The following is a 17,916-nucleotide window of genomic DNA, read 5'->3' as shown; positions in this document are numbered from 1 at the left end:
AAACCTAAAACAGTGTAAATGCCTGTACTTTTTTGAACCTACTATTGAAATATTCATCGTGCGCTGCTGATGTCAGCCTTAGTTAGAGGTAACCTGTCTGGACTCACTTTTGAGACCCTCTGAATCTTCTTCCCTCACATGTCTCTTATTTTCCAGAGTTCCATATTTCAAAACGGGGACCCCCCCCAAGTTGGCCTTTCTTCGTTCTTGTTTTTTCTTTTGGTTGCTTAAGGCAGGCCCCCGTTTTTTTTTGGTTTTTTTTCTTTTTTTTTTTGTTATACAAAATATAACACAACCAAAAAAAAGAGGTTTATTCATTATATAGGCTACATTAATCGATAATATTCATTATCTTGAATTCTTGCCGTCTTTTCGTCATCCATCTAATCTGAAATGCTTAACTGGCATGACTGGAAATGAGACGACACTGGCCAGTGTTTTTAAATGATTATCGCCTTAATCCATCATGACATCACATGCATAAAGTGGAAAAATATAATGCGAAATAGCTTTTCGTAGCACTCCATTATAGACCCGTTTTGCTTTTAGAGGCTAAAATTCAACGACGCTGTCCTAATTTCCTTTTATTTAGTGCTTTTGGGGTTTGTCGAAGAGGCCACCGTAATGTCTGCAAAGTGGGCATGAGGTCATTGTCTTGCCAAAGGAGAAGCTGAGCTCTGCTGTGCCACTGGCCAGTCAATCTTCCCCCATTTGTGATGTGGCCATGGGCGTCTGATGCATATTGCAGCTCAGGGTACTTCCCCCTCAGCTCTCATCATCTGAGAATGAGTCACTACTGTGACTCCAGTCGGGGTAGAGGTCAGGCGATTTGACCCATGGGATTAATTGCCCCCAAGAGAGCCGAGGGTGTGCGTAAGGAGAGCGGTGGCCATAGAGAGTGCGCTACGCTGTCGTCTCTCGAAACTGAAATAATGGCTCAATCATGCATGATTGCTAGCTGCTAGGATACTGCAGTGTTTGTGTTTCTAACGAAGCTGGATATTGTGATGGCTCTTGAATTAGCATTTAATATGTTTCACTGGAACTGCACAACTTCTTGCACCATATCTGTCAACTGGCCACAGCCGGTTAGTGTGTCTCAACCAAATGGTGATTTTGCAGAACTCTTTGTAGCTTAAGATGGATCTGACCATTTTTTTTGCTGAACTCAAGGAATGTACAGTCATCCTCGAATTTATTTATACCCTTCCATTTAAGGAAAGGAAAAATCCACAATAGTCACTCAAATAACTAGAAACTGAAAAAAGTAATAATAAATAAAAATTTGCTAAATTATACTTTAGTGAAATAAGCATTGCTTTTGAATTGTAGTTCAAAAGAATAATTAAAAAAAAAAATTATGCAGAAGTCTGATTGAGAGTTACAGAAAACACTTGATTGCAGTGATTGGCTCAAAGGGTTGTTCAACTAAATATTAGTTCACAGGTCCCATCATGCCTGTTTGCTTGTTTTTGTTGTTGTTGTTTTAATATTTCTGTTGAACCACAATTCAAAAGCAACATCATGATTTTCATTAAATTGTTATTTATTATTACTTTTGTCAATTTCAGCTTATTTTAATGACATCTGTTTTTTTCCTTCTTTAATGGAATAAATTTGAGGACAACTGTAGATGAACAGTTTGCTGAGATTAGCAGGTTTATATTCTGTTATGGGATTGCTTTTATCTCTCCTGCTAATATTCTTGTATTTAAAACCCTTTATTTACCCCTGGTGGACAAGCTAGCTGATAGTGGCAGGGCAGACTTGTTACGGGACGGTGTCTCTAACCATCAGAAAGCCATATGAGGAAGAAAAAGTAAAAGGTTTATTCTTTAATCTGTCTTCTGCACAGGCCTGGATATAACCTCACATTCCCATGAATGCCTGTGGCAGTAGTCAGGGGTAAATTGGGGTAACAAAATCCTCCAAATGATGAATCAAGTGTCTTTTTTTTACTCTTGTAACTCACACAGGCTGCTAGGAGGTTTTCCTTTAATTAAGATTCAAAGTACTATTAAAACTACAAATTGCCAGGTTTATTTCAAATGCAAATAAATGTAAATAATAGAAAAAGATATCTTATTGCTGCAGTTACATCTCAGTTCTGTAGCACACCTACTCAAAGCTGAAATCACACATCAAACATTTAGCAGTTGTTCCTAAATGTCACACATGCCAAATTCTGTTTGAGGCAGCAAAAAAAATAAAATAAATAAATGCACTTCCAATATTGTCCCTTTGTGTGCTAATAAAAAACATATTTATGTCAAAATCTGTGCATATGGTTTAATAAAACAAAAGGACACATCAACAAACGGAGGAGATGGATTGCTAAACCGTTTGCGCACAGATTGGCAAACTGTGCACACAGACTGACAAAATTGCTTTCCTTCGCTTGAAAGGCTCGTTTGAAGTTTGGAATCTGTGTGACATGAAAAATTATCCTTGAAATCTGTAAATCATCAACACATACAGCAGTTTGATGCTCGTCCTCGTGGTTTACATCCACCGCTGGCAGGCTAATGTAAAGCAGCTGAAGCAGTTTTTACCAACCTGTGCGCATGGTTCACCAATCTGTGCACTCAGTTTAGCAGTCCATTCCCACAGTTCATTAGTGATTGAACACAATTTATTAATCTTTTCCCACAGTTGACTAATCCTCAGATTTTCACATACATACATTTTATTACCACGTGAATGCTGCACGGCTCCACACCTTCCAAATGAGAGTGTGAATTTGACAAGATGCTGATGAGATTTTAATGAATGAAAGCAGTGCACTTGGAATTTTTTGAAAGGAGGGCTGCAAGGTGGATCGGTGGTTAGCGCCGTTACCTCGCAGCACGAAGGTCGCCGGTTCGCGTCCCTGTGAGGGATCTTTCTGCGTGGAGTTTGCATGTTCTCCCCGTGCAGCGTGGGTTCTCTCCGGGTTCTCTGGCTTCCACCCACAGTCCAGAAACATGCTGAGGTTAATTGGTGATTCTAAATTGTCTGTAGGTGTGAATGTGAGTGTGCTGGTTGTCTGTCTCTAAGTGTAGCCCTGTGATAGACTGGTTACCTGTCCAGGTGCAGCTGCAGCTCCCCCGCGACCCTAGTTAGGATTAAGCGGTGTATAGATGATGGATGGATGGATGGATCTTTGCAAATCAGGAGACTAACATCTGCTCTTCTCCCGTTCTTTCCACAGAGGACCTTCTCCCGATGGGCTTCCCTAACATCGACATGGGCCCTCAACTCAAAGTGGTGGAGCGAACTCGAACGGCCACCATGCTCTGTGCCGCCAGCGGCAACCCCGACCCAGAAATCACCTGGTACAAAGACTTCCTGCCCATTGATCCCAGTGCAAGTAATGGGCGAATCAAACAGCTACGCTCAGGTACGGAAAGCTCAAGCAACATGTTGGTGTTTTTGTATTATTGTTTTTGCCTCGTACTAATTTGATCATTTGCTGTTTTTCCTCCAGGCAATTTTGACCGTAGTTAACATGGATTTTTTTGTGTTTTGCAGCTAGAGTGGTTGTTGTACCCAATATTTCCTTTTTCTAAGAACACACAAATGTGCATCTCTAATTTGGGAACGCATAGAAATGTTTTGGCAATGAAGTCACATGTTACTGCAGCAAACAAAAAAGACTGTTATTTTCCTTTTCATGTGGAATATCTGTACTTATTAGGAACTAAAACCTGCACTTGGCTTTTTGGTTAGGGACAGTGGAGCAACGATTTATCCAACTAATCTAAACAGGGTCGCAGTCGACCGAGTGACCAGAGAATTATTTCATTTACTAACATATTTGACGTGAAAATCACAATTTCACAAGATATCAAGGGTTAAAAACTAACAAATGTATGTCAGCTGTAGAGCCATCGTGCATGCAACCATAGATCTTTAATTCAAAAGATATGTGACAGTAAAAGACTGCGTCAGGGAGTGTGACACCACAGACTGAGGCCTAATGATTCACAACAGTCCACGGGTGTGTCCTAGCACACAATGAGACCGAGGTCCGTATTCTACTGACAAAACTCAGTGGTGGATATGTTGTCTTGTTCCCATTGATTAAACCCCACTGAGAGGCCCAGTAAAGCAAAGTCTAATTATATAGATAATTAAGTGCAGGCCCTCAAGTGGCTCTGGGCAATAAGGGGTAGATATTTTAGGTCGAAGATTTGTCACCATTTGAAAAATCCAATGACTCCTATTTGATTTGTTGCTGCTAACGTAAATCAGGGTAGACACCACTAAATAAAGAGTCTGTTGCCATTGAGTTCCTGCCCTAGTTGCGGCCCCCTAAGAGCTGTACACGCAAAAGAATCAATTTGTCATTTCATTATTCATGCTGTACCGAGCACAGCGAGTCCACGGCTCCGTGTGACACGGCTCATCTTTAACTTGCTGTCATTTTTAGCGGAGACCTTTGACTTCTAAATTTTCACATCAAAACCTTTTTCTTTTTTTTTTTTTATCTTGTTATTTTCTCTCTCAGGTTGTCCTGAAGACCGACAGTCTGTGCTTTTAAAGTTTGAGGACAGTTTGAGGCCCTAATATTAACGTTTCGCCTTCATGTTCATCTTTTTTTTATTCACAGCAGAGCCCTCGTCCTTAACAAGTCTTGACCTTATAGGTGCCCTGTTTGGTGTATTTCTCACCAAAACTTAATATGTGAGAGCTAACAAACACATTCATGCAGCATCGTGTAGTATTTTGTATTCCCATTTGGCATTGCTAATTCATAAGATTGCTTCATAAGCGGTGTTTGGCATGAACCTAAATGGCTTCATGATAATTCTGTGACAGAAATAAAATGGGGAAACACTTGCAAAATCACTCTATACAGGGTCTGTTGAGATTCGCTGTACCTTGTGACACATAACAGCCACAAACATAACGTTGTCAAAATCTAATTTGACCTCACTAATAACACTAATTCCAAATCAAATACTACGCCAGAAGTTAGTGGAAGATATTCTACACCCAGATTTTTAAGCTTGTACTGAGCAAAAAATGAACAGAAATATGCACTGGCAGGTGGAAATATAAATATATATATTAGCTGTTCAATTCAATTTCTATGCGATATTGTCTTATTTAAGCGTGAAGCTACGACATTCAGAATAACTAGTCAAGCAACTGAGCTTCACTATGTTGTAAATAAATGCTAAAAAAAAACAAAAAAATGAAAGCTTGTTAAAGATGTTTGGAGTGTTCAAGACAATTTCAAGCTTCTGGTGTTTGCTTCTCAGGAACATTTGGCAGCTCTTCTCCAGCGGTGACTTCTTAAGTTTTGGTGTAATGATGTGGAGGGACAGCTCTGTTGTTTAAAATCGAGTTACCTGGTAGCCAAGTGTTTTTTTTTGTGGGTTTTGAGCCTGTGTGGATGACGGACGAGGAAACGAAGCTTCTTGTCTGTCGTCTAACCTCCGTATCATCTGTCTTTACCCGTCCATGATGTCTTCAGTTTGTCTTTGTGTGTCCTGTTCAACTGAAACTGACTTGTTGTTTTGTCACTTTCTTAATGTGTTTTGTCTGTATTTGTGTCTGAAACTCAGATGTGCCCTCAGTCCACATCGCAGAGTCTTCAACACGTTTCATTTGGTTGTGACCCATAACACAAGTTAAAACCAACGAGGAAATTAAGTTAAAAGACATAAAATAAGAAAATTAATGGAACTGAAACATAAGACTAAGCATGTGATGTTTTTTTTAATTGACAACACGAAGAAAATTCCTCTAATTAAAACCCTAAATTGTAAATACAATTCCCATTAACCAAGAAGTTGTATTTGTGAGTAAAAAAAATGAATCCACGATATCTCATAAAAGCTGCTAAAGCGCTGAGGTGGGACACAACGCACAACTAAACTGTAGCTCCTTTAATTCCTTCAATTTAACCTCAATTAAAAATGAACTGTGTTGTTCTTCCTCCTTTTTTCTGTTTACTTCTTCTTGCTTTGTCATTTTCAGAAACCTTTGGTAAGTGTCTTGCAAAAAAGCTCAGCGAGCCAACCCACTCCTCCTTGAAGCAGATGGCATATTTAAACTTCTGTCCAAACGCATGAATTCCCCTGCTCTCCCCTTAACCCGTCTCTTTTTTTTCCCACTCGCTCTGTTTTTACAGTATATATCCTTAACTTTTGCTTTTGTTCTGCCCACACTTCTTCTAACATCAACTTTGTCTTCTCTCACCCACAACAACGGAGCTCAGAGCAGAAACACAGCTTGAGTTAGGGAGGCATTATGATCCAGCGCAGTCTTGTTGAGCAAGTCCTACTTCGTGTTATTGCTAATATGCATATTAAGTCACTTTTCTGCTGTATTTTAGCAGGTGTGCAGGTTCGGTTTCAAGGTTTCTTGGAAGTACCTGTTGCACTTATTTACTTTTCCCTGACTATATCATCTAGATTTCACTCTGCTGCTGCCGCCATCATGTCTGTTTTTTTTCCCTCCGCTGTGTAACAAGACAGCAGGCTTTGAGGAAATAATTGGACTCTGTTTGAATCCAAAACAATTATTCCCGTGCAGTCATAGCCTACAGTATTTTTAGGCTTCTTGGTGAGACATATAACACATTTCAGTACACTGGCTGGCTGTTTTTTTTATTTTTTTCAGATGTAAACGGTTGAACCTCAGATTTCACAATAACAGCTTTACTGTCCAAAAATACCCCCGGAAAGTGCAGCGAACACTGATAGGAGCTGAGAGAATTTTGAGCTCTTTCCAGGTGAAGGCCACTGCAGGATTGCTGTACGGCTGAACCTTCCAATCCCACACTAGGGCTGGGTCAACCCTCTGGTCTTGGCCAAATATTTTCTCAGGAGAGCATTTTCTTCTCTTGCCAGATTGGCTCACACCCCCACTACTTACAAATGTCTTGCGACGGCTTTATTGCCCATTCTAGAGGGCGAGGGCTCAACTGATAGTTACATGTTGCCACATTTTTTTTGTCCTCCTCCTGACTTTTTGAACTACTTGCAAAAATATACCCGGGCACTTTGCGCTGGATATATTTTACTTACATTTCAAACTATATGTGTATGTAGGAGGGCAGAAAAGGAAATTACTTTCCCTTGTTTCAAAACCACGGCTCTCACAAGGTAATGTTAGCTTTGGGGGCTTGCCTTTTTTTAGACCTTTTGCTGGAAAGCTCAGCAGCCAGGCAGGATTTATGCTGATGAGAAAAAGGTCTGCATGCTTGAGTCCCCTGTAGGCTGCCATCTTCTCATCTCCTCAGCACTTCTAGTAGCCATCTTGGGTCTCCAGTTTTCATAATTTAAGGCCTGCTCACGATATTTTTTTTTTTTCAATAAATCCACTTAAGAAAATCCCCAAACAGAAAACAGGTGAAAGTTCCCATGGCAGCCTTTTTCATATTTACTACTATAGATTCAATTGCTGTTGACAGTTTCTGGGTCTACCTTTATTACTCTTGTGCATCAGGCACATTCTCAATCCTCAGAGGGTAAACTGTTAAACTGGTGAGCCCTGCGCCGTAAACGGTGGGAAAATAGGGATGAGATGTGGGAAGAAAACGGGGAAATGGACTCACAGAGATGAGTTCAGATACGAATCCCTCGTCTTTCTCACATGACCTTCATCCTGTGATGTTGAAATGTAAATGCTGATCTAAATTATTCACGCTGAGGCCAAAGAAATCACGTCACAATGCCAGTTTTGAATACATTTACTGTTGTTTACAAGATAGCTGCTTGGCTGGCAGAATGGTTCCTTATGTTCCGGACCACGCTGTGCTGGCGGGGCCGTGATATTTGCATCTGGATCCCCGAGGAGCTCCTCTGGAGGTGTGGAGGGAGCCTGACATTTCTCCCCAAGTTCCCATGGCTGCAGACCCCAGGCCCTCGTTGGCCTTGTCAGCCTTGAACAGATTAGCCACGGACCACGGTGACAGTGAGATGATGGGGTAGAATATTCATAAAGATTAAGGTCTTCTTTAATATATAGGCTTAAAAGCATGACCTGACATTAAATGGCTCCCTTAAACACACAAATTTATGCAGTTATGTGAATCACGTTGACTTCAGTTCTACTTAATCTGCAGAAAAACATTTGTCGGCGCTGCTCTGGAAGGAGCGGCCCGGATCTATACAGACGTGGTAGCAACAGCCATGTTTTCTCTGAAACCTGCTGCGACACCACAAGGATCCCAGACAGGTGTCTGTGGTGACGAGAAGGTCAGCCAGACGCCCTCTGGAGGGTGGTCAGTCTTTGACACTCAGCCAGTCACGCAACCCCATTCGCCTCACACGCAGATGGACAACATCTCTGGCCAGATTGCCTGTGGCCAGACTATAGCCTTCAATAATATTCTTTTAATATATTCACAGGCTTGTTTAACAAAACAGCTGGACTGCTCTGCAGAAAAAAAATAAAAATAATGCCACATTTGATAATGTGAGTCGGACAGCAGCATGTTGAGATATATTTAGGTCATTGTCACCCTAATCTGATCAACCCCTGGCTGACCAGAGCTTAGAGGGGGAGCTTATGGCCATTAGGTTGCATCTCTGTAATACAGGTGGATTTGCTATTGTAATTGAATACTGGCTGGCCCCTGCAGACCCATCATGCCTGGTCTTAATAAAGTTTTATTTTTTCTTCTCATGCCGCTTTATTATTAACAATTGATTTTTAAACATTAGGAGTTTCAATGGGCATTTCTCTCTCTCTCTCTCTCCTCTCTTTTTTTTCCACATTTTTCTGTTGAACCTTTGAACCTGTGTTATCCTCCTCGTTGCTCTCCTCTCATATTCTTATTTATTTATCACTCAGTTCTTTATAATGGCCATGTGATAACCCTCCCCCCTAACAAACCTGCTTTATTAACCTTAACTTGAACCTAACCTTAACCTAACTCTGACCTTAACCTCTAACCTTTAACTAGCAACCTCTTTAACTCCCGACTAAAATTCATCTCAGCTAAAGCAAAAATAAACCAGCTTCCTGCAGCCTCTAATCAAACTCTAACTCCGTAACAATGTAACCTTCCCACAGCCCTTTTTGTCCTTTGTCTTGTGATTACCTATGATTATGTGGTCTACAGAATCATTACAGGAATTATTAAAATGTCACTTTGGTTTTGCCTGGTTTTGCGATGACTGTGAGCTGTCGCCGTGACAAATCTGTGCGCACCACACCATTTGAGAGTACTAAATGATTATATTCTTTAAGGTTGGGTTTCCAGAGTACAGACATCTGGTGCAATGAACAAAATATGTTGTTAGATGTCTATCTGAAATGTTCACCTCGTGGACCATTGTTGCAAATACTCTCGATTTTACAGTACAGTTGTTGTCAACAAATGCACACATTGGACTTCTTCATATGTTTTTTTAGACCAGTCCGGTGTGAGATCTTTAAAAAAAAAAAAAAAAAAGTGCAGATGAAGGTCTATTGCGAAACCAGGCCAAACTCCAAACCCGGTGACTGAATCCTAATTGCTGGTATCACAAAGAATGACTCTGTATCCAGAAATGCAATAACAATCTGACCAGAAGGTACTCGAAATGTCATCCCTACAACCTTGTCGCCCTCCCTCCTTATTGTACCGTACCGAATATGGAAATCGCTGGTGCTGCTGCTTTGCATTTAAACACCAGAGGCCAAACGCATAAAACTATGTGCGGATTCAACATTAGGACTGTGTACACACAGACAGAAATATTCCTTTTGTCAAATTTTATGAAGCTGTGCCGGCTCTGTTTTATAAATCTCTGTCGTTGTGAGATTGGGCGCTCATGCATGAGCCTCATTTCCACTCCCATAAATAGATATAAGTGCCCTTAAACATCCGTTGACAGTTGAGACTTGTGAATCTTCCACCATTCATTAGAGCTGTCAGTAACAATGGGGAGGGGGAAAAAAAGAATTTAACCGACTGTATCACGTCGGCGGGACTCTCCAGCAGCAGGACAGGTGTTTCTACTGGTGATTGTCACACATGGCTGTAGCCGTATCACCGATTTATCACACGTATCCGTAAACCGACCTCACTGTGATATCTCAATCAGCAAACTGATTTTATAAATTAGGCTACTTCCCAGCTGAGGATAAAGTAAAAGACCACTGACGGTGAATAAATTGCTGGAATGTATGTCAAAGAATAATGAAGTTCAGAATTCCTAAATAGGGATTTAAAATGAAGCTTATAAATTAGCCTTAAATTGAAATATTGCAGAAGGAATAATACTTTACGATAAGATAATGTCTCCCGTCTTATATTTAATCTTCATAAACGTTCGCCCGCAACTGCCTCTGGACAACTATATACTCCTGGTTTGAACTGTGCTGAATCTGTAAGTAGTGTCTAAGTGGGAGATGGTGTGTGCATGGTTATTATGCATACACAGTATTCCAGATTCTCTTGGTTTTATTTTATTTTTTGAAAGAGCTCTTGTTGTTTGGTTGGCTAAGCCGGTTGAACTAGTGTATGTTGCATGACTGCGTGCACACACAGTGGCTAGAGCTGTAGCGTTAGGCTTAATGGACAATGCGTACCCTTGACTCTCAGCTCTGCGCCTGCAGGCCTGTGTCAAGTAGGGCACCTCTCTTGAGTGTGTGCCACCCTGCTGGCAGCCTCAGGGGATGGCCAAGGGCACATTGTTGCCCTGCAAGCGAGAGAAGAGAAAGGAATTAGGAAAAACAGCCAAGAGCGGAACAACAGTTTAATTTGAATTTGAAGGGGTTGAAGTTAAGCTGGCTCCCCTACCCACACCCAAAGCTCTGCCTAAAAGAGATATATTTTACATTTCAACAGACTACATTTAAAAAGCCCACCAGCTAGCGAGTGGATAAGCTCAATATTTTATTGTCCCAAATGGGACATTTGGCTTGCAGTCAGGCATGTAAGACAATACAGACTCACAATAAACAAAGAATAGAGAAACATACAACTCTCAGTGAAATGAAACAATGGAAATAGACAGGAAATTGAATGGCTGCGGCGAAGGGGTGAAGCTCGAGTTAAAGAGTCTATCTGTCACACCTAAACAGGTTTATGACTTGTAGGATAAATAAGAACTTCAATCTGTTTGGTTTGACTTGCAGTTGCCTGAAGGTTCAGCCTGGAATCCTAGTTCAGTGGAGATCCCAGACCTCCCTCGACAAGTTTATTCAATACTAATGCGGATGCTCGCTATAGAATCGAGGCGCCTTTAAGTGTTGTACTGACCTCTCATTCAAGGTCAATTGGCGAGGAAAAGGCTTTTGCCACTGGAGCATTCTCAGTTGAAAAACCAAATCTCTCGTGCTCTGCCTGGAGTTGCAGCCGCGATAAAATGCACACCAAGACCTCAAGCTTCTTTAGCTCAGTCGATGAAGCATTGTGTCTCCTCTCGTAATATATCTAAGTCAAGAAGAGAGGGAAAAATACAACGATAAGCTAATGGAGTATGCCAGTCATATAAGCCTCCCCATTCTTTTGTGATACCAGCAATGAGAGGTATTGTTTTGCTTTTTTTTCCTATTGAAAATCCCCCCCATCTCTCTAAGAGATTATCTATTGGATTGATATCTTAGTTTCAGTGACCTCCCCCTTTCCAACCCAAAATACTTCCTCTAACTATTACTAACATTAACCTTGAACTAAACTGATGTTGTGTCTTCATTTTTGTGTCTCCTCCAGAGGGTACCCCAATTCGAGGTAAGACGTTTAACCATCACAGTGAAAACGGGAATCAAAACAAACAAAAAAAAGACTTTAACTGACACATAACCCGACATAACCACCTCCTAATTCCACCAAAGTGACTAAATACGAGAAAAAGCGCTTTCCTGCTATTATAAAAAACATCAAAGGTTTTCACTAATATTAATATCTCATCTGTGTTTGTGGTCTGTGTGCTCCGTACACAGTTTGGTCGTAAGTGTTTCACGCTCACACATCTCGTCATTGTCGTACTGTTCTCCCACCTCTGTGTGTGTGTGTCTCTCTTGTGTTTGTGCTTTCTTGCCATCTTCTCCACATGGCTGGTGTCAGGAAACTACTGAGGAATTCAAATTGCGCTGCCAGCTGGTTACGATACAGGGCTGGGAAGGTTAAAAGCAGAGGGAGGGATCGCGAGGGCTGTTGCAAGGTGTTTTGTGCCTCTGACATTTAAATTTTTTTGGGGGACACATAGACACGGGGGCCGGAGGCTGGGGGATGTTAGCGGGTGGTGGAGATGGTGGCCTTAAATGTTGATAAGACCGGGCTATTGAAAACTGTAAAAAAAAGGTTCAAGTCAGTTTTAGCAATCCACCTTTCTTCCGTCTCCTTTTCTTGCTTCGATATCCTCCTCATCTTCCTGTTCACCGCCAGGGCACTAGCCACATCACGTATGTTAATGCACCTCCCTCGTAGCCGGAGATACTAGTGGTATGTCAGGGGAAAAGCCGGCATAAATTACATTTGATTTAATTCCCCGTCCCAGCCGTTCTGCAGCACAGCAACTTACAAAGCTGGGGAGGCTGCGATGGCTGCCTTTTCAAAATCGGCAACGTATACGCCCTTTAACCCAAAAAATAAAAGAACAGCTTTTAAAATGTCAGAGGATGAACAGAAGGATATCAAGGCAGGAATGGAATGACACAAATGTAAAGCAATGTGACTTATACAAAAGCTTTGTTCAAATAATTCTTCCTTTCCCCCTCATTTTTTTTTTTTTTCATTTCCCCGGACAGTTTAACTTTCACTCGTAATTATCCATCCGGCTTTATTGCTGAAACACTCACTCCCAGTTGTGATTCGGTGTGTTTGTTGTGAAGTGCTTTTGTTTCACAGGCGGAGCAGGTAAGCGAATATCTCAGGTTTGCAACGACTGTCCGAAGGTGGGGACGGGATAAATGCTTTTGGTTTTTACGATGACAGTTCGGTACGGCGGAGGAGGTGAATTGTTTCGACAATGCAGCTCCTACGGGAAGGTTAAGGTCCTCCATTTTCAACCATTTCACACAAATCTCTAAGCTGTAGCATGCAGTCAAACATATTCATAAATGTCATGGGTTCTAGACTTAAACCCCTCACTCCTTTAAATCCCCTCACTCATTACCAGCGTAGCCAAACCCGGCCCTCCCCGCATCTACTTTGTTTGATTAAGAAGAGCTCATAAATCATATTGTGGCGAACAAAAGCAAGCATGACTTATGAACTCTGCATTTGCATAATGAGATAAGCGCCCTGAAAAAGACGACTCCTCGCCGCCGCCGCCGCCGCGTTACCCCACTGACACTGACTTGCCGTTAGTAGCGTGTGTGGGGGGGGGTATATGAGGAATGAAGGGATCGCGTGGGAGGTGGAGGCGGATGCAAATGTAATTGAGATCAGGGTGTCAGAATTTAATAAAATAAAATGAATCTTTTCATTTATTTTTGCATAGCTGCACACTTGTGCATGCTTTGCTTGACAGTTGACTGTTCTTCTGCTGCAGAAACTGGAAGGTTTTGAGGACACTGTTCTACTGCTGAGTCATTTTACGTCACTGCATGTAAGAAATGACGCCCAAAATGTTAAAAAAAAAAAAACTGAATTAATTTGACTTCTATACAAAGCCAATGCAGGTGCTGGCCTTGAGGTAAGCGACAGGTATAAAGGTAGCTCGACTCCCTACCTGCTTCATTACTGATTTCATGGGAGCGTTACAAGGCACCAGATGGGCTCTGACAACAATGGCATCACACGTGGAGCCCCATGCTGGTGCGATCACAGTATAATGACCTTGGGGTGGTGGCAGAGCATGCCTGAGTGACAGCCAGGATGCAGATGAAGGGGGAGAGACGGAGAGAGAATGGCAAGTCCAGACTTGGCTGCCATAAAGTGATGCTGACCGTCTTTATTTGTGCAGTTATTAAAACTGCGGGTTCGCAGCTGATATTTGTAACTTCCAGCGTCTTGTTGCCAACAGTTCCACCAGTGTTCTGCAGTTTGTTCTTGAAGCAGCTGGTGAAAAAACCTGGAAATTAACCACCCAGTGAGATGGGGATAACGCCGGGCTTCAGATATTCACATGTTGATGTAGCGCAAGTACGGCCCGACAACAACTCTCAATAACAGAGTGCGTCCATTAGCAGGTACCGGTGTGTTTACTATGTATAGTTTCTTCTCAATCAATGCAGTTAGAGTGCTAAAATATTAATATTGTATCGCTGCTGTATCCTACGCTCCTCGGTGCACTCCAGCGAGCTTGATTCATGCACTAGAAAGGTTATTATTTGTGTGTATCTACTTAGTAAGGTGATAATTTCGGGCGCTCTAATTGCACTGTAGTACAGCTTTAGCGAGCGGCGTTCGGATGAGGGGAAACGACAGGAAAAGAGATGAGGAATGAGGGACTAATGAGGGCCATGAACTGAAAACGAGAGATAAAATGATGAAAAGAGCAGTGTGCCACCGGCAGGCCTGAGTGGGATGCAGAAGGAGCAAGAGGGAGGGAAAGAAAGAGTGAGACTTGGCCAGCCATTTTGTTGATCGCCTAAACAAATCAATCAAGGCCCGCTGGAGCACACTAATTGAATTACACAAATGGGACTGAGGGGGGGGTACACATGGCAAAGCTGCTACAAAGCAGCGACCGGGGTGGGCCGACCGCAGCTTCAGGCACTTTCTGAAATTAATCATCCATGCAGGCCCCTCCTTGCTTTTCTTTTATCCCCTCATCTGTCCTTCTATTTTCCTGCGCTTGTCTGTCTTGTCAACTCTCGCTCCCTCCTCTCTGATTGTTTTGTTCTTTCTGTACAGTGCACCTCTCATAAATTAAACTCTCTTTCTCTCTTTTTTCCCCCCCTTGCCACATCTCACTTCCTGATTTCCCCCCATCCGTACACTCTATGCTGTCCTCTCTTGCTATCCCCATGTCGTCTGGTGTGATATTTCCTGCTAGTCTGCCGCCACAGAGAGCACATCGAAACCTGCAAGAAAATGTGTTGTGAAACGTCCCACTGTCCCTCGCCGGTGAGCAGATACAGTGCTAGCCTTGTCTTCAAGACAAATGTAAATCCTTGCACATTTTTTTTTTTGTTGTGGAAATGCAGAAATTTTAATATTCTGAAGAGGACATGTGCAAAGTATCTGCTTTTACCGGCTTTCTGTGCAGGAGAGTCTGTCTGGGAGTCAACATGTATTTGTTGAACTCTGCCCAGGCAGCCTCCTTTGTTATCACACCTTGGCACCTCCGCGCTCCTCATCAGATCAGCCTGCGGCATGTAGCGCTGTTAACCAGGGCAGCTGTCATGGCTGGGACAAATGCTCCAGACCCGCTGCCCGTTACAGCCTTCTTTATCGAATGGATGAAGACAGTGAACACACTGCGAGGCAGCCAAGAGAGGGAAGCAGCGGTGGCTGTGGGTTGTGATTGTTGGTGGTTGTTCTGACTGAGATGGAGGCTAACTGGAAGTGGTGTCATTATTATCAGGGGCTTTATAGCCTGAATGTTCTTCTTCTTCTTCTTTTTTTGGATCCTAATGGCGCGTTGCATACATCATGGAATAACAGAAGAGAAAGATGTCCCAATCGTTTCTCCTCTGACCTAGTAAAACATGAATTATAAGTCAGCAGGGGCAGTGTTCCTGCAGTTTACTGATGGTCAGTGTGGCTGGTAAGTGGATTGAGAGTCAGTCCTGTTCCAGGATATTCTCAGATCAATTCCCACAACAGCTCACATAGTGTCCTTCAGCATTCATGTGTCCCTTTTTAAGTGTCCTTGAGTAAGATAGCACTGCGAGTAAAATCGTACTCCCTCAAAAAACCCACCCGTCACGCCGGATTATAAAGTTAAATACTGACATTGCAGTCTGAAATAAATGCACCGGTAGTGTTTGTTGGTAAAATGAAGGAAGTCATACAACAGTTGCTCATTAAAAATATGAATATTCTTTGCAGTTTGAACCTTCGCCCACATCTTTGTAATTGGAGTAAAGTTTTTGTTTGTTTTCTGTCTGACAATCAAACAACGCAGTCAAACTGTGCTGAAGTAAAAGCAGCCGCCGTTTTTATTCATCACGCCATCTCTTGGCATGCAAATTAGTCAACTGTCCTGAACCGCTTTCCGTGCTTGTTAATGAAATCAAGCAAAAACAACCTGATCGGCGGTGGCTATTGCATTCGTCGTTTGTGATAAGACTTAATAGCTGGAGACGAGGAACACATGCCATCAGGCCCCGTATAGGACTCACTTCATAAGCACAGTATGGCCACTTTGAGAGTGATACCATAAATTGCTGTTTGTCACCAGGTAGGTCTTTATCAGTAAACACCCATTGTGTGAAACAGACTGGGTGCATGCTTCTTCTTTTTTTTTTTTTATTATTGTGTTTGTGAAAGATAATTTTCAGCATTTATTCCGTTTCTTGTGTTTTGTCTTTTCCTGATAGAAGAAGGAAAAAATAAAAAATGCCACTGGCCACTCGCTTTCTGATGAGCCACAGGCTGGCAAAGTAGACGGATCACAATTATGCAAAACACAAAGTGGAGTCAGTTTTCTTCTTTTTTAAAAAGAAAGACAAAAGGAAAGTGGTTGGAAAAAGACACATGGGTGGAGTTTGTGTGTGTGTGTGTGCACGTGCATGCTGCTGCTGCTGGAGATAGGACATCAAAGAGGATTTGTTTGAATCTGTTGTCTTTAAATGCTAATTATCAAGCTTTAAACTGACTGCCTCATCACTGGTCAGCACAAAAGGAAGATTTGGTTTCTTTTCATATGCTTACAGATATTAACTATTTTAATAGGATAGAATAATTAAAATTTACTTTGTAGTTTACCAAAGACGAGGCTGGGACTAGAAGAAAACATTTGGACATTTTTATTGATTTTCACATTTTAGGATTTTCTTGTCTCGACGTGTCAGGCAGCGTAATGTGGATGTAATAGACCAAAAATCAGAAATATGGTATATGAGTAAGAACAAATCTCCATTCCTCCTTCTCTTTTGTTGTTCCTGAACATTCGTTGTCTCCTTGCTTCCTCTCTCTTCTTATCCTACGTGCTTTTTATTTGTTTTTTTTACCTAACTTTCCCTTCCTGCAAGTTGAAGGACTCTGTATGTGTTCTTCACCGCTCCACTTTGAAATAATAGCTAGAATATGTAATGAAGCCTGTCGAGGCTCGGAAACAACAGATAATACCACCTAGCGAGGAGCTTCCACTAAAGATGGCGAGGAGCAGATGAAACTCTCCCCCCGTTTCCTCAAAGACTCCTCTATTTTTCCCCTCATTCTTGCTCTTTCTCCTTTTTTTTGCTATGAGGTACAGTTTCACAGCAGCCAGCGCTGGTATTAATTGGCACTCGTTTGGTTCTATATGTGTCACCTATCACGATGAGTTTTGCTGGGTGTCGGATAACTTTTGTTCAACGTAAATTGTGTGTTTGTTGAGAGTGGCTGGGCCTGCAGCTCATGAATAGCTGGCAGACATGGAGTGAAAACATACATGAGATGGAACGCTGCTTGTGATTGAACTGTTTGGTAGCAGCTAGCAGGAAAGGGGGGGCGCTTCCTAAGATTTTAGGATTCAGCACAGGGAGCAAAGCTGATGAGCCGCTGGCAGGGCTTTCTGGAACGGTCCACCTGGAGTTGAACTTCACACAGTCCTTACTTTGTGGTCTCCCCAGTGTTGAGGCGCTCGGCTTCTGAGCGCATTCCAACCCACCTGCCACCGGGCTGGCATTTGCTGTTCCAAGCGCACATCAAACAGATCCAAATCAGATGCTTGAATAAACCCACAGTGAAGACTGTACCACCTGCACTCTGCAGGTAGACGTTTTCATTTGGTTCATGAGCCATGTGCCAGGAACACTTCCCTCTGAGGCATGTGGATGATCTGAGCTGCAGAGGGAAATGAAGAGAAGGTAAAAAGAAAATAGAGCACTATAGATTGTTGTAGCTCCTGTTTTCTTTTTTTTTTTTAAGGGTAGATATATTTGAACTGA

General features: G+C 42.2%; 1 protein-coding gene across 7 annotated transcripts in view; it reads left to right on the top strand.

Annotated features, from left to right (window-relative positions):
- Positions 1 to 17,916, top strand: part of LOC103355422 (receptor-type tyrosine-protein phosphatase S-like) — a 136,695-nt gene that overhangs the window by 38,471 nt on the left and 80,308 nt on the right. For 4 of the 7 annotated variants that reach the window (XM_008279219.1, XM_008279217.1, XM_008279220.1 and 1 more), the window contains exon 4: positions 3,191 to 3,379. In XM_008279219.1, coding sequence (XP_008277441.1) covers positions 3,191 to 3,379 — 189 coding nt within the window. Of the gene's footprint in view, positions 1 to 3,190; positions 3,380 to 5,967; positions 5,977 to 11,641; positions 11,660 to 17,916 lie in introns of all 7 variants that reach the window. The other 3 variants (XM_008279215.1, XM_008279218.1, XM_008279214.1) reach the window with 1 other exon arrangement.

Source organism: Stegastes partitus, unplaced genomic scaffold (assembly GCF_000690725.1).
Source record: "Stegastes partitus isolate 25-593 unplaced genomic scaffold, Stegastes_partitus-1.0.2 Scaffold149, whole genome shotgun sequence".
NCBI classification, from domain to species: Eukaryota; Metazoa; Chordata; class Actinopteri; family Pomacentridae; genus Stegastes; species Stegastes partitus.
This window is presented reverse-complemented; position numbering and strand designations above follow the sequence as displayed.